The sequence below is a fragment of the Dunckerocampus dactyliophorus genome, chromosome 2 (genome assembly GCF_027744805.1).
Source record: "Dunckerocampus dactyliophorus isolate RoL2022-P2 chromosome 2, RoL_Ddac_1.1, whole genome shotgun sequence".
Lineage (NCBI taxonomy): Eukaryota > Metazoa > Chordata > Actinopteri > Syngnathiformes > Syngnathidae > Dunckerocampus > Dunckerocampus dactyliophorus.
Window position 1 is genome coordinate 39,870,633 of NC_072820.1, and position 23,283 is coordinate 39,893,915.

Genomic DNA, 23,283 nt, shown 5'->3' on the forward strand with positions numbered 1-23,283 from the left:
GAACCGAACCGAAATTACATTTTAGTGTACCGTTACACGCCTACGACACACACTACGACACACCGGGCAGAAGTGCTCGCAAGCGGCGTCGAGAATATAAACAAAGGCGAGCAAGGCACAGAAGAATATGAGCTAAGATCAAGCTAACACAGCACACTCTCCTTAACGAGCATTTTCCTCCCTAATGTGCGGCCTTTAGTGAACAAAATGGATTAGGTACGACTCCACAGCATCCACAGTACTCTGAGTCAACTATGGACAAAATCGAACGAATCAGATTCGACTATGAAAGTCCTTAGTCGAAGACAGACTGTACTATACTATACTGTACAGCACTATGATTTTATCCACACAAAAAGGCCGCCAACACTGAAGGCTGAGGGGACCAACACATGGACCCAGGGTCGGGGTCTGGCACCTTCATACACCACGGGGCAAAGTTGCTGGCTGGGTTGAGAACTGGCTACCGGGGACTCTGCCATGGTTATGAGGGCAGCTGTCTGCTGGGACACCCGCTGCCTCTCTCTGCGGTGGTGCATGTTTTGGCTGCATTTGGAGGCTCCACTCTGTCTTGCTAGGGGGAGGGGGTGCTGTGGCGGGCTCTTGCCCTCTCTGGTGCCGGGGGTCTGTGTGTATCCCTGGTAGGTGGGTCTTGGGCGGCGAGTGGGCCTGGCCGGCACTGTGTATGGCAGTCTTTGGCGGGGTCCCCCTGCTTCAGACCCCCTGGAGGCTCCTCTCTTGGCGGTGGGTGTATCCTATGTCTCATTTGCGATCTGGGTAGTTGTGTTCCTCCAATGATACAGTAACTATTAATGACGTACTGTGATACATTTTCTCACATACATCCATGCTCACAGTATGTCTGTGCTGTCCCGTTTGGTACATTTCAAAATAAAAGCATGAAGTTCAAAATAAATTCAGCATTACAGCTGCTATTATACAATAATTATACAGTATATATATATATATATATATATATATATATATATATATATATATATATATATATATATATATATATATATATATATATATATATATATATATATATTTTATAATATAGTAAAAGAGTAGTATACAATAGATAATAATAAATATAGAATAGTAACATGATATAAATACATTCAAATAATCCAGTGCAATAAAAAGTCTCCCAAGACTCCAAAAATGCAAAAATCTTTTTTTTTTTTGTTTAATTAAAAATCTTTGAGACCCTATTACATGAGCGACTTTATGGTAGCAACATAATGGAAGATGTAAAGGCTTACATGCACAATATTAAATTCAATTACCATCAACCACACCAGTTTGTAAGCAACATTTAATGCAGAATTATTCTGTATAAAGAGATCTATATGGCCAGACACAAGCACAGACTAATTCACCCCTTGCCACCCCCTCCCTTGTCAAAATGTGTGTTCGCGTGCGTGTGTGTGTGTGTGTGTGTGGAAATAAAAGCCCTGACTTGAGGTCTCTCCACAGCTGGAAGTCTGATTTTGTCGGTGTCACCCTCCACCACATTGCTCCTTGCCGTCCTCCATCCTAAATGCAGGAACTCACGTTTCCCCACTCTTTTGCCAGATGCAAATAGTGTGTGTGTGTGTGCTGGTGTGCATGTGTGAGACAGCAGGGGGGAGGGCTAGGGGAGGTTCTTGAAGCAACAGTGTGCAGTGTTTCATATTACACTGCCCTGTTGGAGGGGGGAAAAGTGGGAGAAAAAGAGGAAAAGGAGGCGGAGGAAACTTTAGGCTGCTTTTCCTCACAACCACTGAACTTTATGGAGGCTGCAGTCGTGGAAAATGATCTCCTCTGTGGTCTTTGCTGTCCTCATTCAAGCGCTGTTGGGAGGTAGGAAAAAATTATTGTTTGCTCTATTAGAAAGCATGGGACAAAGACAACACATCTGGTAAGGAGGGAGTAATTGAGCATCTTATGATCTATAAAGTTATTTCTGTACTCCTGCAAGTTGCATCTGTGACAGGAACGTGTATGTCAGTGATAAACCAAATTACTTCAGTTCATTTCTGTTAAAACTGGTAATGCATGTAGTTTGAACTGCATTTATCACATGAAAAGGCAAAAAAAAAATGACACCCCTCAGGATGATGCGGTACAGTTCTACCCTATTTCAAGCCACAATAATGTTGTTTTATTAATAGCTTTACTAATTTATTAATACCAAGTACAGAATTTTGTTTACTAAAAGAAAAGTCCTAGTTTAAGAAAGAAGATTCTCACCAAAATGTAACTGAACAGAAGCTATTGCTAATACCGTATATCTTGTTTCACCTGCTTCCACAGATTTGTGTTCCACCATAAACGTCACCATCACCCCTTCCCCCTTCACAATGGCCCAGGAGGGCCAAAACATCACACTCAAATGTGTAGTTTCCCAGCGGCGCCGCAATGCTGCTTTACCCGTAGTGAAATGGACCTTTCTACCGGCGGGCGCAGACAGGCCGGAAGATGAACTCCTCATAGCTCGCGTCAACATGAGAAAGGCCCGTTTCTATGGGAACTACACAAAGAGTTTCTCGTGGCCGAAGATGAAGCTGACGGTGGTGAAGCAGGGCAAGGTCTTTGACTTGTTGATCTTGAATGTGTCAGAGGGTGACAGAGGTCTCTACATATGTCGGGTACAGGAGTTTAAAAAGCACCAGGATCGCTGGAAGGCCTCATCCAACTGTACAGCTACAACTGAACTAAGAGGTGAGTGTAACGGATGCGAAGGTACTTTAGTAAAGCTCAGTCCCTGATGCATTAAGGCTCACGCTGGACGATGAGTTGACAGCTCAGGCTTTTGGCTTGATGGCTAGTGGTCTCGACCATCCTTTGGTGGGCCGTGGTCCGAGCCGAAGGGGCAGAGCCGTCGGGTTACATTGGTGCTGTGAGGTTTAGTGGGGTGAGTGTAACGCTCACTGACACCCTAAGAACCGCGCTGGACGACGAGTTGACAGCTCGATTCTTTTAGCTTGTCCGCTCACGCTGCTCAACTCTCATCTGTGGACCCTGGTCTGCAGAGATGAAGCAGTCGGTTTACATGAGCTCTAGAAGTGTTTGACTTCTACCTCGTTGTACACAATTTAAGAGCTACAACGGACTGTCACTGAGGTGGTACATTGACAGATGCTACTTTTTCTCCTTGTAGCTTGACTTATAGCGTACATACCGTAAATGCTCCAAACTATGGCCAAAGCGTTTGTTTACCTAAACCACAAAGAGGTCAGTGTTAATTAGAAGCAGTCCATTATCGGAGAGGCTGTTATTTCCAAACTTCACGTCAAGTCATTCACTTGTTTACAGCATACAGTCGTCCCTCGCCACATCGCAGTTAGAATTTTGTGGCTTCACTCTATCATGTTTTTTCAAGCGTACATTAATTAATAAGTCATTCTGTTTTGTGTAAATATGCATATTTAAGCAAATTGTTCATGCGTTTTTGCCTAAATTAAGTATTTCCAAGCATTAAAATGGCTAAATGAGCTAAAATACAAATATAAGCCATTTATACAAGCTTACAAGCATTTAAATTGTGAAGGTAATATTCTACATTGGTCACTAATGTCACAGTAATATCTACTATCACAGTAATTGATAGTGAGACAAGGACCAGACTTGATCGCCGGCACAACAGGCTTTTATAGCAGGTTTAAATGATCTTGCAACATCTTATCTTATCTTACAAATTTTCTGGATGCTGACCTCTCATGATACTTCAAATGCAGTTACTGCCATCTTGTGGAGTGAAGAAAAAACTACATCAAGAGGTTGCCCACAGCCACACCAGCGGTTATTCACTTTTGTCATCCCTACAGTCATCCCTTTATCATGGTTAAGTGGGCACAGACCGTAGACCAGACCGCAAAAAGTGAATTTCCACGAAGTAGGATTCCATGTTAATAAATGTAATATTTTCGTAGTTAGAGCAGAGAAAACCTGTTTGACATTATTTGAGCCCTGTAAACATGAAATGACACCACTATAGTCATCTTTATACTGATATTACCTAATATAGTAGACATGATAAGCAATAATAAAACATAATAACTCACCATTAACATTGGGAAAGTTCCTTGTTGCAGTATCTCAAACGTACTGTGGGGCAATCGCATGGCATTAAAAGAAACATCGCCATCAGCCTGTCATCCATCCTCACTACGACATTTGTTAAGACACCAGTGGCTTGAGTAGACGACATACAGTACAGGCACCACTAAAACTACCGTATTCCTTACTGTTTCATTTGTAACTCAAACAAACGACTCAAATAGTGATTAGAACTGTCTTGCAGATGTAGGAATGTGCATTAACAAAATTGCTTGACTTTCTGTTTCTGCTTACATTGCCCTGCCCCGCTTGTTGCTAGGCAGAATTGCGGGTCACAAACATTTATGCCTAAAAACCCTAATGGGAAAAAATAGGGGCTAATGGTACCAAGTATTAACGGGAAGTTAAATTAGACAAATGTGTTTCTCAATTGAGTCACAGCTCTGTATTAAATATAAAATATCTATAATGTAAATTACATGATGGGTGGTGGGTGGGCTGGTGGGTCACTGGATGAAATGGGATGAGTCCACTCCTGTTTGTTACTCAAAGTCTAAAGTCAGTGGTCACTATATTGTTAAGTGTAAAACTAATGACATATAAATATTATTCTTATTCAAATTACTAGTAGCTGTACTACCATTCATTCTCACAAAGACAAGCCAGTAGCCGTGGTGAGTTTCTTACAGAATGACTTCACTGTGTTAATTATGGAGGGTGGAGACTTGACAGCTATTTCTGTTACCACAACAGAAGCACTGTCAAATGTTTTAATAAAAGTGAAACCCCGTTTTTACACAGGTCGGTCTACAGAGATGCTCTATGTAGCTGCAGATGTTTTAAACAGCTCCCATATGTGATCAAGCTGTTTGAGGTTTAAGCAGAACATATCTGTGCAGTGTTAAATCTGCCCCCATCAGCAAAGAGCCATAAAGATGACTTTGACCATGTGCCATGTTTATTACCGCTTCAGCCAAGTATCTCTACATTACGCATACAGATGTAGGTAAGTCAACTCAGCAGCAGAGCTCTAGTTGCAAGCAGAAAAAATGCAACCCCTCCTTTCTCCAGTGGCAAGCGAAATGCATTTTCCTGCTTTTGATTTGGAGGGAGAAATGTCATTGGTGGCGATCCAGTCTGAATATAAAAGCATTATTCGTGGCAATAACTTGCGGCTTAGACAGAGTAGATGAGCTTGGTGTATGAGCGGAGGCAGTGTGGGCTTTCAGTGCTGCTTCTACTGACTCACTGGGTGGAATGGATGACACATGTGGGACATAAACCTCTTTATTTTCATAACAAAGCATACGGCAAACTTTTGGCTGTTTTTTTTCCTGCTTGGTCTGCTTCTTAGTCTTAAAGTAACAGATATGTATTTAAATTATTTAAAGTATTTAATTTTAAAGGCATATACTGTATGTTATTATTGTCACTGGCAGTATAGGAATTTCCTTGGCTGACTTTTGAGCTGCCAACATGGGATTGATTCCTGCTCAGTGACTGGAGGTGTGCATGTTTTTTAATGCCATATGGATGCAAATAAGACTAAATCAAAGCCAAAAAAAGATGTTTCCCCATTACGTTAAAAGTAGCATCATCACTCCTCTGTTGTTTGCTAACTTGCCCAACCTTTGAGACACTTCTTTCAAGCGGCTCTCTCCAGGTCACCGGTGTGACAGGAAGAAAACCTCTTGAGAAAAAGTCATTTGGTGACTGTGGTCTATATTTCATTCACAGTCAACTGGGAAAGGCTCTAGCTTCTCTGTGACACGCAACAGAATCCACTTCAGAACTGTGAGATTATATAGCAAAGTTACAGTAAATTAAGCTGCCCATTAGCGAATGACAGATTGCTATTCCTACAGAACTTTTGTGTTCAAATGAGCTACTACTGTAACTACAAGTGATAAATTGAGGACCACAGTGATAATAGAATAGGAATTTTTAAAATAATAACCAAATATAGGCCGTAAGAAGCATAACGTGTTAACCGGATTGGACAATTCATTCTATGATCTTCCAGTCAATGGCGGGAGGTGCATTTGGTACCTGGGCCTTCAGTGGGGACTTAAACGGCCAGAATTTTTTTCGCATCGTGAGAGCCAGCTGCACAAAACAAAGAAATAATTATAATCAATATTGTCCACAGGAAGGTTCCGAACCATAACCATTCATGTAGAGCGCAAGTTTTGTTACAACTAAGCTATGTGGGCACTTAGCAAGAAGGGAACACCCGGATAATAATCAACTGTCAATACCAATACTGTATTGATAATAACAAGTGCCCTTACTTTTATTACATAGTCACCAATACGCCTGAACTAGATTCTTGATAGTATCTTCGAGTTAGTGACTAATTTCCACGGGTGATCAGCGGTATAAAGCGGTTATAAAGTTGACGCTCAGCCAAATGTAACAAGCTTAAAAAGAACAGCTCGGTGATTAAGGACATTCTCAAACATCTACAGTACATCTCAAACATCTACACTACAACATCATCTGGAGCAGTTCACAATGAATAGTCATCTAATAACATGACAAAAATATAAAACCTTTAAAGTAAAAAACTACTCACCAGATACAGTAGATCACCAGATCTCCTCTGAGTCAGCCATTGTTGGCATAACTTGGCTTGTCTTTCAGTTTTGCTCTGATCAACCAATCAGAGGACAGAATAATACTGACGTCACTGGGCAAGCTAGCCCTGAGAGGCAATTCTGAAATGAATGGTTAAAGAAACAACACAATTGCTAATAGTGTGTATGTGTATGTGGCCAGCACTCCTGATTCTGAAGGCCCTCGGCAGATCAGATTAACATGTCAACACATAGGAGCTGACAAAAAAAAACATACATGCACAGTCACTACTGGAAGCAGCGCAGCCAAGAGACACTCTACTAAATGAAAATAATTGACTGTTGGATGAAATTAATACAATTTAATAGAACAAATGCTAGAATTTCAGTTGTAAGTGTAGTTCAGTGCTTCCGATAGTGTTTCGGCCAGCAGAGAAGGCCTTGCTGGCCCTGACCAGTACTTCCAGCAATGCATTATGAACAAGCTGCACAATTTGTTCTTTAAAGTTGAAATTTGTTGAGAAATGGCAACCACATTTTAAACACGTTAGTTTTAGTGTCAGGTTAAGCAGTATAGAAAATGTGTTTGCCATGACTAAAACAATCCCACCTTGAATCTAAAAATATACATAATCACTCGTGACGTACATAATCAAAATCTGAATCCATAAGTCTGTGGTGCTCGTCAGCTCACATTAGAAATAAGTACAGCTTTTAAAATAACACTAGATATTATTCAGTCACCACAATTTTCCGTGGACATGATCCTTTTGGCCTGTGACTTTGTCGGGTGACTTTGTGATCCGGGCCAAGTCTGGGTCGGTCCGACACGCAGACCTGAAGACGAGCTGTTGGCGTTGGCCAAGTAAAAGAGTTTCCTCCCAATGTAGAGTGCAGAGAGACTCAGCAGAATGGAACAACAAAAAAGAGGTCAATTATGAAGGGAGGGAAGTACCATAGAAGATGTATTTTAATATTTAACACAAAACAGTTCTGAATAGAGATATTGGCTTTCCTACTCATTTTTATGCCAGTATCAAACATCCCTATTAAGTAAATGAACCTGATGTGACATTTTCATTTTCTCATGTGAACTCTGCCGAGCAACAAGACCGGGCATTTGTGACATGACTAGTAATTCTTAATTACTATTTAATTAGTACTTACTTAGTACTTAATTAGTACTGTTTAAATGAATGTACAAATGTTTTTAGTAATATAAACTGTCCATAATGTAGGGGAACTTTCTGCTCAGGGTCAAGAATAATAAACAACTGAATGAGGGTCCACACGTCAGCGTTGGTTGGATGATGCTTTATGTGCGAGTGTGTGGGACGGGGAATCCCTGGGGTCCAATGACATCAGGTGTCCAGGACTCCAGGTGTTTCCTCATTCCCTCTCACACACAAACCTACCCAACATGGCAGATTTAGAAGAAAAAGAGAGCCGAGACTCTTCTTGGCACAACTTTAGATCAGGTACAGTAATGTGGGGGCCTACGGGTAAGTGCAGCGTTGCAAGGGCGTTTTCTGGAATGCTTTGGGTACTCTGTTATCAGTCCGAGGGGACGTACACATCTGCTGGGAGGATAAAAAAAAGAGGACTATGCATATTTTGGAAGTGGCAAAATGAGGGGCACAAATCACACACAACTGCAGGCTTGTATTGCTGAAAAGAAACATGCAAAATCTTAGAAGAAACAACAGGAAGTTGTAGGTTGGATAATTGAGAGTATTGTTTAGTCACACACTACTGTCATTTGGATTACAGAAAAGGGGATGGCAAGAAAAGGCTGACTCAGTAAATGATGAATAAACAGAATCTCTATTCACTCCGTCGCACATTAGTGTACAGATGCAACCAGTGTTGGGTTGGACTGTCATATACACGCCACTTTAACTGCAACTCTGTTCCGCAGTATTTTGAAGCTGCTGTAAATAGAGGACACGTTCTAGTTGAGCATAACAGCAGTTGTGCTGCAGCTTCATCCCATCATTTAATTGCTTCAGTGTGTTCAGCCTCACGCTGACAAAGCCTCTCAGAACCTGCAAATAAATGCCACAATGACATCATGGCAGTTACAGTCCTTAAATTCACACAAATATCTCGCAGAGAAAAGTAGTCAACCCATGTAAACCATGGGGGATTAGTAGAGGTGCTATAGCTAAACTGCCACGCAACTTGCATGGCTTTGTAACAGAAGCCTTTACGTACTAAAGGCCACATTCAGTGCTTTATGAAACTTAAACATTCAAAGACCTTGTTCTAGATTAACACAGTCATCTTATCTACACAGTCATCTCTATACCTACATACACATCTACTATGGTTCCCGCTTAACAGTCAACACAGCGGTGCATCGGGGGTGCACACTCATCAATTGCAAAGTACATGTTTATTGGTTCTGGAATGTTGATATTTAGTTAGATATGTTATGTTACATTTTTGCTAATTATGGTTGCAGCAGAATAATGTGTGTTGTTAATTGATGGTTTTGTGGAGTTTTTTCTTGCCCTGGTGGGAGGGGGCTGGGGTTTATGAGGAGGCCTTTTCCATGCATTCGGGGTGTGAGTAGGTTGGACAGTTGGTGAGAGTGGAGTAGGTTGGAACTGCATCAAATCGAATTGAATCTAATCGAATCGCATCACATTGCATTACAAGAAGGTAGTGTTGTGCTTGAAACAGAGTAAATGAAGTACTGCTTCATCACTAAATATTTTTGTAAATACTTTACGCTTGTAATTTTTTAAAAACTTTTTCACTGCCCTGCACTATCTGGAGAGCACAATAAACAGTGTGTGACAGGCAGAAAAGCTCTGACTCACCTGGAGCAGAGTCATTTGGCACCATCCGTTGGTTTGCATGTATAAAGCTGTCTTTTTCAGACTTTTTTCTAGTGAAAAAAAATGTTATATCTGGGTCAACAGAGTACCTCTTCTTTGATGGTCCAGAGAAGGTCCTGCATCTACTTTACCGTCTATACAGGAATTAAAGGCCCTGACTGACAGAACTACCCCACCCCCACCCCACCACCCCCAGTTTTACTTGACTATTCAACATTGTGTGCATTTGTGGTCACAATCTTCCATGTTTTATTCACTACTCTCATTGTCACTCTTCATTGTCACTTTCAAAACCGTCCGTATTCGTTCCATGGAATTCGATGAAAATGTTCTGCATAATATTGCCATGTGAAAATGGCATCACGCCCATTGAAATGTTGAATTCTGGGTTTTCAATGATAATGTGATCATTATCGTCACTTTGAACGCTAGTTACATCGCTGTCGCTTTCCTCTGTTGTTGCCTCACTGTCTGCATTATTGGGATCATTGTCGCTGTCTTCAACATTGGCGTCATTGTCCTCAATATAGTCATCGTTGTCAACATCCGCATCATTGTTTTCAATGTAGTCATCGTTGTCTTCAACATTTGCATTATTGGCATCAATATTATCGTCTTCAACATTGAAATCATTGTCTTCAATATTGTCATGCCGCTCCCCGATATTGTCATCATTGTCATCAATGTTTGCATTGTCTTCATTATCAGAAACACCATCTACATTATCGCTATCGTTGTCTTCAATATTGGCATCATTGTTTTCACTGTCCTCATTGCTGACGTCAAAGTCCTCAATATTGGCATCATTGTTTTCACTGTCTTCATTACTGATGTCAGAATCTTCGATATTGCCATCAGTGCCGTCACTGCTAGGATTGTTGTCAATGTCTTCACTATTCCCATCGCTGCCTTCTATGTCAGCAATATTGTTGTTGTCAGTGTTTTCATTGTCAGTGTCTCCAGGTTGCCTTGGCACCACCTGAAAGGAAATGGTCATCTCTTGGTTGGAGACACAAACACTGACTCGAAGGGCTCCCACATTTGGTGCTCCACGCCCTAATCTTCGTTGGAATCGGCGGCCTGAAACAAAGTTGGAAAATATAAACTCGGTGACACAACAGTTTTTGCCTCAATAGCTGGTGGCACTTACGAATTGGACCATTGTGTTGTCCGTCCCCTTGTACTTCCATTCTGCCTAAAAGGAATCTAGTTTCTCCCGATGCTGGCTATTTACTTTTCATTCACTGGGTCTACAAACAAACCGACACTTAGGGCGTGACGTCTTCATCAACAACTTTGTTGCATGTGTAATGGAAAAGGAAGCCCCATTCTTTGAGCTCAATTAGCTACAATTGCTCCAGTTGAGTGGTCTATATAAAGTCCTCCAGCAACCGAAAAGACATACACAAACATTAATTACCAAAAACTGAAGCATTGGCCCCACCCCAAAACCATTTAATGACATCAGAAAGAATGACATCACATCCCAATACATCATGTGTTTTGTCACTTTGTAAGACCTCACCCAATGTCCGCTATTTTGCACTGGCTTGGACTGGACTTACCTTAGGTTTCCGGAACTGGTCTACAGCATTGCAGTTGATGATGAAATACGTGTTTCTCGTGCAGCTTCTGTGATATTTTAGCCCTTGTCATGTTGGTTTTAACAGAAATGTCGATATCATAGTGATACAGTCAATAAAAGCGTCATCCTGTAGTTATAGTTATAGTGGCCAATCTGGTCCACACCAGGATGTACTGTAGTAATGCAGCATTGACTTTAATCTAGCTCTATGGCATCACGCACTATTTGTTTGTAATGCTTGGAACAAAGCACTGCATGAGATCATCTCATATGATCATATAGCTGGACATGAGGAAATACTTGTAGGTACACTGCAAAAGTGATGTCACTGTGAAAGTTCCTACAGCACCGGCCTACGCAATGATGAATCCCGATATACATGAAAGAAATTTTATGAAAGTTGCTGTGGTCCGCATGTTAATACAAATGGTTCCGTAAGTAAAACGATAACATTCACATTGGAACAAGAAAAACTGAGTGTGTGATTCCTTGTTCCATCACTTTGCGCTTTGCATTACTGCAACCTTCCTGGCATTTTGCATTATTTTAGGTGTTTATTTATCTTATTCAAGATGGAAGTCACTATTTGACAGGCCCATTTAGAACAGTGCTTCTCAAATAGTAGGGCTGGTCCCCCAGGGAGGGCGGGTTGGTGACAGGGTGAGAGGCAGGGAGGACTTTCAATATTAGTGCAGACCTGCCAACGTGTATGAATTTGTCATACTCGGCATGCGATTTGACTCTTGAGTACGCTTGTATGCTTCCATTTCCAACATTTCTGCATGACAAAAAATAATTGAGAACCACTGATTTAGAACAATAGGCGACAAGAGAAAACAACTTCTCATTTTCATCAACCAGCAGAACATGAACGGAAAAGCATTGCAAAATTGTTGATTTAAAGACGAAGTTGCTGAGAGCCACTTTTTGTGACCTGACCTATTTAGTCCAATAGTACTATGTGACTAGTACAAAAGTACAACATTTTGTACTAAATCTAAATTTAATTTGATGCCTGTTTTTAGTAAAAAGTAATACATGGGAAATTAATTCTTCAATAATATATTTTTTTAGTTAAAAATAACACAATCCATCCATCCATTTTCTATACTGCTTCTTCCTCATTAGGGTCGCGGGGGCATGCTGGAGCCTATCCCAGCTGACTTCGGGCGACAGGCGGGGTACACCCTGGACTGGTCGCCAGCCAATCGCAGGCCACATATAGACAAACAACCATTCACACTCACATTCATACCTATGAACAATTTAGAGTCGCCAATTAACCTCACCTGCATGTTTTTGGAATGTGGGAGGAAACCGGAGTACCCGGAGAAAACCCACGCGCACACGGGGAGAACATGCAAACTCCACACAGAAATGCCAGGGGAGAATCGAACCCAGGTCTTCCCGATCGCCAAGCTGTTACTGTGTTGGCCAACGTGCTAACCACTAGACCACCGTGCGGCCCAATAACACAATTAATAAGATAAAATAATTTAAATGTTTTTGTTCTAGAAATCTGTCCTGTATAAACATTATAAATTGAGAGTGCAGGGTTATGATAACACAGTGTATCCAACTAATAGCAGCGCTATTAAAGCTACTTTGGCAAAAACAAAGGAGAGGTGAGCTATTTGTGTTTTATTGGACAGCCAACATTTAATTGTACTTTATTTACAAAGTACATCTCCAGTCAGTGTTCTCATTTGTCATTAATTACAGGCGTCACGTTTGAATAGAACACATACAAATATTAAGAGGGGGGTGATTCAAATGTTCTTTGGTGAACTACTCAACATCAGCTGGTGAGCTACTGCTAGCTTACGAGCAGTGTTGCCAACTTGGCAATTTTGTCGCTAGATCTGGCGACATTCCAATCACCCTTGACGACATATTTTCTCGAAAGCAACTCGCGACAAATCTAACGACTTCTTCTGACGTTGTTGGGGAGTTTTCTGATATGGTGAAAGCACGTATTGTTCTGCATTTTGAGCAGCGTCGGGTGCTGTTGGCAGGTCCAACCCGCCTAAAGGCAGTCACAATCCATGATGTGGAGCTATACGCATCGAAAATGCAAATGAATTGTTATTACATATATTGACTAGAAGAGTGTGCTACTCACGAACCACATCTGTCATGTGAGCCTTAGAATAAACACAGTATAATCTGTTATATGCCGTTCATCTATCCTTTTTCTATGCCGCTTATCCTAATTAGGGTAGCAGGTATGCTGGAGCCTATCCCAGCTGACTTCGGGCGAGAGGCGGGGTACACCCTGAACTGGTCGCCAGCCAATCGCAGGGCACATATAGACAAACAACCACATTCATGCCCTAACATGCATGTTTTGGAATGGAATGTGGGAGGAAACCAGAGTAACTGGAGAAAACCCTCACACGGGCAGAGAACATGCAAACAGAGATTCAAACCCAGATCTTCCCCATCTCCTGACTGTGTGGCCAACATGCTAACCACTAGGCCACCGTGCGGCCAATTGCGGTTCAATTGTGGTAATTTTAAAAAGTGTGATGGGAGAACTTTGCGAGACGCTGGGCGTCTTTCATATTATTTTATTTTGATGAAATGATAGATAATTTAAAATGACCTATGTTTATTTGTAGTTCTAAACGTAATTGACGTAGCCACTTCTCAAACGTGTTTTTACTCACTTTTTTTTGTCTCTCCTATGAGATTATGCTTTTTTCCTACAGCATTTTACATCATCATATGCAAATGATATGCAAATTAGACGATAGCATCAAATGACATCATCTAGGGATTTCTAGGACAGCCGACAGCTACTACCACCGACAACAACTTAGTCACACAACCTGTGTTTTGAAGACAAGACTTAAGTATTATAATGATAACAAGAGAGCAACATTGTTAAGTGACACCTTAAAAAGTAAGTTAGCGTGAACATGATAGCCACTTCTAGCTCGCTTGTGATCTAGCTAGCTACCACCAGAGAGGCAGTGCAAAATGGCTGAAAGATGCCAGAAAGTCGAATGAGATTGAAACGTGAGAGACCACACAGCCTGGCCGAGATGGGCTTTGCGTGTGGCAAGCTGTCGTCAATTGACTACACATTTCACGGACTATTTTTTATTTACACGATAATAAAGAACACACAAGACGCTTACTATTTCTGGTCACATGTGAGCGAGTGCCAACACGGCAGACAGGCGATTTTGGTGCGTGTTTATCAAAATAAAGCGCATTGAAACATTCTTATCATATTTTAAATTGTTTTCAAACTAATGGTGGTCAACATGTGCGGTGCGGAAATAAATAATAAGATATATATGAATCTATATAGCATATACAGTATATCCATTCATACAATATATTACTTAACATTGTTTTCAAGTTAAAAAAACATGCTTAAGGTGTGGTACCTTTTACTTTGTAGTGTCGGGCCGCCACCATCAATTACATGTAGTGGAAACCTGTATCCCCAAAGTATGTTTAAAGACATACTTGTGTCACAGCAACATCAACATGAAAGGACAAGTAGTTGTACTGCTATGTTTAGCTTTGTTTTAACAGTACAGTAACTTTAGTTTGGCAGCAAAGGAAGTCACAGTGGTGACTATAGACTTTACATGTTTCTTCGCTCACTGTTTGTGTCTGTTTTTTTCTCTTGTGCAGTACATGTGTTTCCAGCTACCAGGGCCAAAAAAGAAAGTTTGTGGAGCTTGTTTGAAGGTAAGTCGTCATATTTATAGTGTGTGTGTGTAGTCATTGGTGGGCAAAAATAGCCCAGCCCAAAGGATATGCTACTTCAATTTAAACACAGAAATACCTTCTTTTTTTTTTTTTGGTTTCAGATGTTTACCTTTGCGCCGTGCTGATTTGCTCAGTGGGCCTGCTGTGCATGTGTCTGTTCACAGTGGCGGTAACCTGCCAGTACATACAGAGGAAGCAGCGGTTAAAAGGTCACACGACAGAAATTAAACAACTCACTATTGACCCTTAACCTCTATGTTTTGTCTGTTTCCTTCCTCCTCCTCTTCCATCTTGTTCACCAGCTAAAAAACAGGGCTTTTGTCTCTTCACTGGACTTACGTGCTGTTTCTTTGCAGATAATTACCACCTGGTCAAAAGCTCTCAAAATAGGTAAGACTTAATGCTGACGTATTCACACATATTACAATAGAACCTGCATAATTTTAAATCATGCAATCCAGAATTGCTGTGTTGGAAGATAGCCTTTAAAGTTGCACAGATTTCAGTGTACATCATGAGAGCTCAGTTCACATCAAAAGATTAACCCTGCACATATTTGTATTTTTCTCTGGCTGATTTGGGGGGGTTTTTTTTTAATTGCATGACCTTACACAACATTTTGACTTGAAAGAAATTCAAAATTCAAACAAGTCAGAGGACTACAAGCAACCTGTGTTCAACCTCAGAGATTCCACCGTATACACCGGAAATTGAACTTTTTTTTCCTAAATAAGAGATTACAGCCATGATGGGCGTATCAGTTCTGTGGTATCGATGTTGAATGAGTATTGATTACTCTCATAAAGTATAGATATTAATTAATAAATAAAAAAAGAAAATGTGTGGCCTCCACGTTTTTTAGACCAGGTAACTTACTACATAAAGGCTTTTGTGTTGCAAAACAACCCCAGGACTGAAGCTGATCAAAGCATATGACAAATATTATTCATTTTGTAGGGGACATCTTTCTTTTCTTGGGAGAATGAACAGAATAAGAATTTCATTGCATAGTATAACTGCCTGTTTTACTATGCATATGACAATAAAACTCTTGAATCTTGAATCTTTGTCTTTAATTGCTACCAATTCAACTACTTTGGTCACATTGTGTAAAATAAAGTATTGAAGTTTTTCATGACTAATTTGTTATGAAAAATACACATTAAAGTTGTTAGATGGCCAGTATTTGTGATGTGTTTTATTGCCAAAATGCCCAAAAACTAATCAATATTGTATCGAATCAGAAAATCTAGTAACGCCCATCTCTAGTCTACAGCTCAAGGCGCAGATCCATAGTCTTCCGAGACTGACGGATGCCAAAGACAGATATTTGAGCATAAAATAGGCAATTCTAATGTTTGAGTTGACAACTGTTATTTATTTTGTAAACCTCTTGCTTTGCCAAAGCATTGGTATCAGTTCCTAATGTCTACTGTGATCCATTTATCGATGACTCAGTCTTTTGGTTTTCAATGTGAAAATGCACTTGCTGTTCAATATATATAATACTCTGTTATTTGATTGCAGCTCAGGAGAAACTGTCACCAGTGTCGTCAGCATATCTCCCGCCCTACCAAAGAAGGAGAGAAGATACAGAAAGAAAAAGAGCAAACATTACCAAGAGGAAATCCCACCAGAGATACCCGCAAAAGGTGAAAGCACGCCGATTCAAAAAAAAACTTTAGCTACAGACCCTCATCTGTCCCAGTCTATTTTCTTTTATTACATGCATCATAAAAGTAGAAACAGAATGTTCGGGTTCATTCCGCTTAGCATCACATGCAGCCTCTGTAACCTTGGGTGATTCTCAATCCAATCCAACCATATCTTGGTTGCACTTGGTAATTGGCTGCTGGAACGTCATCTATCAGTTCTATCATTGTGTTGATCTTTTCCCACATTTCAAACGTTGATCTGAAACTCAATATAAAAAAAATGATGGCTCAGGATTCTTCAACACTTGATGGTTTGGGGCTTTGTTTTTCTGAACTGCAAATGCTGATTGTTGCTATTTTGCAAAGCCGCAGCTTATTGTACTTTGTCATGCATACATCATATTTGCTGCTCTGGTTTCTATTTAAAAACCCCCACCAACCTTTATTTCAACTCTGCAGTTCCCATTGGAGACAAAAGGAAACCAAAACTTTTAAAACCACAACCAAGGAAAGTAGTTTTGGTGAGTACACATCACATTTCAAAACACTGTGTACTTCTCTGTGATTATATTATGGATGCCAAATGACTGGAACATTGTGCAGTAATCACTTCCATTTGTTTTTTATCGCCATTGTCTTATATGCTAAATCAAAAACTCACTCATATGGTTACGTGTGTTGTCCACTCAAAGCGAAAGTACTACAGACCACAGGTTTGTTTCATTCAGGTCCTCAACACCCGCTAAGCCTTAGCCACTTCTCAAATTCTTAGGATATCTCAGCCCACTGTAAAGTTCCCCATTCATTATGAAATCACTATGAATCTACCAGTCAGTGTTATCTTATTGATAATTGATATTATGCCGTACATCAGCGGTTCCCAAGCTTTACACAGTCACGTACCCCTTCAGACATCTGACTGGAAGTCATGTACCCCCTAATTCTGCACACTTAAAAAAACACAAACCACACAATGAAACATCTTTGATATATTATTAAATATATTATGACATTATATTTTAAAAAAAATCATGTGTCTTGTGTGAATGAGAACAATGCATCTATTGTGTGTCTCCCTGTATTTTTTAATGGGTTATCTGTAGGCATGTCCAATATTTCATTTTTTGCGATATGCGATATGCCGATCTTGTCCAACTCTCAATTTCCGATTCCAATATCAACCGATACCAATATGTGTAACATCTTCTGTTGTGGAATTAACACAATGTCTTTATCTAGCCTTTGACCAGTCAAGCTCAACATGCTAACCTGGCTAACGCTTGAAGACCAGATATCTGTTGTGAAGCTAATGGATACAGCATCAGCAATTAGCTTCTCGACATGACTGTAAACAACATGGTACACCATTGTAAAACATCTGAGAAATACTTGTGGTTGGGCATGACAGAGCATGGCTCGAGGAACTCCACGTTTGGTGAATCCGGCATCTTACACAAAAGGGCTGGTTATCCAGTGCGATACGCTCCATGATTTCCCGATTGACGATTGAAATTGGAAGTATTGAAGGAAGAAGTCTTGGAAATAATTCCAAACCACAGATAACGTTAGTCAGGCACGGAGCGAGCAAGCTTGTTACTGCAGCTACCAAGGCTTGTTTACACGCTTCACAACGCGGTTTGATGAGGTCATTATCTGCACGCCAGCTCTGTCGTACAGGAACCTATAGGCCTATCGACAGCAGTTTTTTTTAAAAGGTTTTCATTATAAGGAAAAACCTACACCGATATTGACCAATATTCAATTTTTATTCCAATATCGGGCTGATATCGGACATCCCTAGTTATCTGTGAGTGATGTGCAACTCTAGTTGTCCTATGTGAGGAGGTGTGTGTTATGGAGGGTGAGTGTGTGTATTGTGAAGGCCTCTATGAAAAGCAATTAGACTGACAATGCGCTGAGCTACAGAATCTAGAAGTGTAATAAAAATAATAATAATAATAATAACATCGAACAAGACCAACAGGTGCCACCGACTTCTCCCAAAGCTTTTAAGAGCTTTTCTCCCTGTCACTCACAGACATTTTTTTCGAACATGGCACTTTCTATGTTTGCCCAATTTGCTTATCTTAAAAGGAAAACTGCACTTTTTTTGGCGTTTTCCCCATCATCCACAATTCTTATGTGAGACATAAACACACGTCTTTGGCTTTTCTGTGCGTTCTACAGATATAAAAACAGCTAAGAGGCAGCTAAGAATGCACATAATGGGAGGCCCCCATAAAGCCTTCTGAAAAAAAACTCAAAAATAGCCAACAACAGGCCATTTACATAATGTGACCTGCATATTAACCAAGCTACAGCGACATTGTTATTATTACTATGAACATTGTTACGCCGAAGAACTACGTCAGTGGTGTAGTGACACCTCGCCACGCCAGCCGGCTAGTGACTAGCTTCACCACACACAATTGCTCACAGAGAATCAGCACCGTGCTCACAATGCCTCAGACCACTACCAAAAGGTAGGGCTACAAAAATGGGAGCTGCCGCCACTGCTGCTGTGTTTTTGTTTTTGTGTTTGGAAAAGTTAATGCTAGGTGCAGGCGTTCGTTTCTATGTCGCTATGTGAATTCAGTGTGCCCAAGAATGAAATTCCGATAATGCTTAAAAATAAGAATCAAACAAAATTAAATATTAGTCAATGGCAACACAACTGAACACAAAATGCAGTTTTTAAAAAAAAACTTATTATTAAGGGAGATTAAAAATCCAAACCTACATGGCCCTGTGTGAAAAAGTGATTGTCCCACCCCAGAAAGTAATCGAGATCTATCAGTCTGGAAAAGGTTATAAAGCCATTTGTAAAGCTTTGGGACTCCAGTGAACCACAGTGAGAGCCATTATCCACAAATGGCGAAAACATGGAACAGTGGTGAACCAGGAGTGGCCGGCCAACCAAAATGACCCCAAGAGTGCAAAGATGACTCATCCAAGAGGTCACAAAAGACCCCACAACAACATCCAAATGACTGCAGGCCTCACTTGCCTCAGTTAAGGTCAGTGTTCATGACTCCACCATAAGAAAGACACTGGGCAAAAACGGCCTGCATGGCAGAGTTCTATGACAAAATCACTGCTGAACAAGAACATTAAAGCTCGTCTTAATTTTGCCAGAAAACATCTTGATGACTTTTGGGAAAATACTCTGTGGTCTGACGAGACAAAAGTTAAACTTTTTGGAAGGTGTGTGTCCCATTACATCTGCCGTAAAAGTAACGCTGTATTAAGAACATCATACCAACAGTAAAATATGGTGGTGATAGTGTGATGTCCTGGGGCTGTTTTGCGGCTTCAGGACCTGGCAGACTTGCTGTGATAAATGGAACCATGAATTCTGCTGTCTACCAAAAAATCCTGAAAGAGAAAGTCCAGCCATCTGTTCGCGACGTCAACCTGAAACCAACTTGGGTACTGCAGCAGGACAATGACCCAAAATACACCAGCAAGTCCACCTCTGAATGGCTGAAGAAAAACAAAATGAAGACTTTGGGGTGGTCTAGTCAAAGTCCTGACCTGAATCCTATTGAGATGCTGTGGCATGACCTTAAAAAGGCGGTTCATGCCGGAAAACCCTCCAATGTGGCTGAATTCCAACAATTCGGCAAAGGTGAGTGGGACAAAATTCCTCCACAGCGCTGTAAGAGACTCATTGCAAGTTATCACAAACACTTGGTTGCAGTTGTTGCTGCTAAGGGGGGCCCAACCAGTTATTAGGTTTAGGGGACAATCACTTTTTCACACAGGGCCATGTAGCTTTGGATTGTTTTCTCCCTTAATAATAAAAAGTTTAATTTAAAAATTGTTTTGTGTTCAGTTATGTTGTCATTGACTAATATTTAAATTTGTTTGATGATCTGAAACATTTAAGTGTGACAAACATGCAAATAAGAAACCAGGAAGGGGGCAAACACTTTTTCACACCACGGTATATAAAACCATGAAGGTTTTTGGAGGTGTTTTAATAGCGGGCTTTGTTGGCTGAATAGTTGTGTCCCATTATGTGCATTAATGAGTTGCTGTTGAAGAGTGACTCTTCAATATGCCTCACACACTTACTAATCATAATTTAAAAATCTAAAAAGTATAGGCACTCACCATGAATGATAATGGCAGATTATCGATCAACAAATGGAACCAGAATTACGGTGTAGAAGTTCTATGCAAGTTTCACTTTTGCTCTCATAGTAGACTATGGTGCGTTCAAAAACCACTGAAGTAAGAATGAAATCTCATCGCTTGATGAAAAAATATTATCAGTGACATAAAAAGACAAAGCCATAAACATGTAAAGATTGTGAGCTTTTTTGAACAGTGGTAGATGTATGCTATACATTTTACTTGCATGTTTACATATTTATTAATTATTACCGACATGGATATATTTTTCTGAGAAATAACAATTGAAAAAAATGTTTTTAAAAATGGGTCCATGAATGCGACTGTGGGGGGTCCACTTTGCTACACATTACATACTATTTAGTTAACCTAGACTAATTATTCTCCTGCTCAAGGCCTGATTAGAATTTATGGATGCCCAACATTAGTTTTTTGGTTCAGCATACCAGCTAATAACACAATTCAAATTAGGCCCCACAGGGGAAAACAAATCTGAATTACGGTCACTTGAACTATGTAGTATAAATCCACCCTAATATCGCCTGTTCTATAACTTTTTAAAAAATTCTTATGAGTCATTTTGCAACATGCGCATCAGAGATAAATCTGAAATGTTTAGTCCGGATCCACAGATTTGAGCCAATAATCTGTGGCATTTTAAGGAATCTACTGTATTTACTTTTTTCATAAAAATGTAGACACTACTGACCCCATTCCTCCTTCTTCACCCTTTATTTTTTCTTCTGTCTCCTCCGCCATCATTTTTCCTCTTGCTCCTCTGGCCTCACACCGCCAGCCAAAGATAGTGGAGGAGAATCTGACCTATGCAGAATTGGATCTGGTGAAGCCCATCCCGGAAGCCAAGACCTCGCACAATGGCACGGTGTACGCTCAGATTCTTTTCGAGGAACAGCAGTTATGAAAAAGCAAACTCCTCTCCTAAATGTGCTTTACAGTATGTAAATATGGTTGTTTATTTATATAGTCTTTGATGTTTGTATTCGAATGAATGAGATGAAATTGTACCTATCATGTTTGTATGAACTTTGACTGCCTTCGCAGGCGGTGATGGTGAAGTCCAGGATTTACTACAATACCACAAAACTGGCTCAAGATATCTTTGACATCTTGCTCAAGATATCCGGTTGATATATTAGAAACTCTTTTGAGTGTGTCATAAAAGAAGCTGCCTGCGTGTCAAGTATGAGGCTAGCAAAGCCTTGTTCTTTAGAGCAATAGCAATTTAGCAGTAGCTATGATATAGAGAGCTAGCATAGCTGCCAGGCATACTATTGAACATTTTGCAATACATTAGGAATGCAAATCATCTATCCCGTTTTGGGCTCGGTCTGACAATTTGGAGGCAGCCTGCCATGAATACATTTTGACCACGAAAAATAGATTTAGCGCTATCTGTTTGCCCTTGCTCATAAACACATTACAATGGGACGGAATGTAGCTTGTCGTTCCAAGTCTGCACAGTAGATGGCATCGCAATTTAACACTCCTCATATGCCAGGAGGGATCAGTGTTGCCAACTTAGCGACTTTGTCACTATATTTAGCGAGTATTCAGACTCCTCTTGATTTTGTTTTGCAAAAAAGCAACTAGCGACAAATCCAGTTACTTTTTCTGGTCTTGTTGGACACTTTTGGAGGCTTCAACATGCAGGTATCGCTCTTCTTCCCCTAGCCCCATCTAGAAGCACTCACAGGACTGCGTCTTGCTTGTAACATGACATAAAAATAAAAAAACACAAAAATATGCGACAGAAGAAATTTAATTCATGTTTTTAAACATATTTGGTTTGCTTTTCGTGTTTTTGCTCATTTTTGTCTACAAAAATTGTATGCACATGCTTCATGGCCGATTACTGTATGCAAATTAGATGATGATATCATCAAGTGCCCCCTCCCCTCTTCTTCAACCCACCTCCACAAATAGATTGCTGTCCTGTGGGAAACACTATAAATGTTGTTGTTATCCAACTGTACTGTGAAAAAAGTGATGGTGATGGTGGTGATAAAGGTTTACTTTTTAAGGAACATCATGTTTACACATCTCTGTGTGGTGTTTGCATGTTCTCCCCGTGTGTGTGGGGGGGGGGTTAGGTTAATTGGAGACTCTAAATTGTCCATAGGTATGAATGTGAGTGTGAATGGTTGTTTGTCTATATGTGCCCTGCCATTGGCTGGCAACCAGTCCAGGGTGTACCCCGCCTCTCGCCCGAAGTCAGATGGAATAGGCTCCAGCATACCCTCGCGACCCTAATTAGGATAAGCGGCATAGAAAATGGATGGATGAATCATGTTTACACTTGCACAACTCAGAGGAGTAGGAAGAAAGAGGGCTTATAAACTGTATCACGTTACCATTTTCACAGGGAAAGAAAAGATGACAAAAATGGACGGGAGGTCGGTAGCTTTTAATGATGAGCCCTTGCAGCGCAATGGTCAACTTAAGAATTAAACTCTTCCACTCCACTTGTTTAGTGTGTCGCTAGCATTTTCATTCTGAAACTGTTGTTAATTACCAGTATTTCCATTTCAAGTTTATTGTCAAAGTTAGCGGTTTCAGAGAGGCAATAAAAACGCACATGAATGTGATCCAACGCAATCTGCCATGTGATTAGCTTTCAATGTGTTCCCAGCCTCATCTTATCTTGCCTCACAACATCTGTGCTAAGTCTGTTTTTTGTGTGTCAGACTATA

General features: G+C 40.5%; 1 protein-coding gene across 1 annotated transcript; it reads left to right on the forward strand.

Moving 5' to 3' along the window:
* Window positions 1-1,760: 1,760 nt before the first annotated feature.
* Window positions 1,761-22,613, forward strand: vstm4b (V-set and transmembrane domain containing 4b). The gene is made up of 8 exons (XM_054767875.1): window positions 1,761-1,848; window positions 2,302-2,709; window positions 14,703-14,759; window positions 14,882-14,989; window positions 15,137-15,170; window positions 16,308-16,432; window positions 16,895-16,956; window positions 21,369-22,613. The coding sequence occupies exons 1-8, from the start codon at window positions 1,800-1,802 to the stop codon at window positions 21,492-21,494; spliced, it is 969 nt and encodes a 322-aa protein (XP_054623850.1). The 5' UTR covers window positions 1,761-1,799; the 3' UTR covers window positions 21,495-22,613.
* Window positions 22,614-23,283: the final 670 nt, after the last annotated feature.

Excerpts from the sequence above, each read along its gene's own strand:
- vstm4b (XM_054767875.1), top strand. The coding sequence starts at position 1,800 with ATGATCTCCTCTGTGGTCTTTGCTGTCCTCATTCAAGCGCTGTTGGGA. Across the intron at positions 16,433-16,894 it reads ACCAGAGATACCCGCAAAAG|TTCCCATTGGAGACAAAAGG; the intron begins GTGAAAGCACGC and ends TCAACTCTGCAG. Across the intron at positions 16,957-21,368 it reads AACCAAGGAAAGTAGTTTTG|CCAAAGATAGTGGAGGAGAA; the intron begins GTGAGTACACAT and ends TCACACCGCCAG.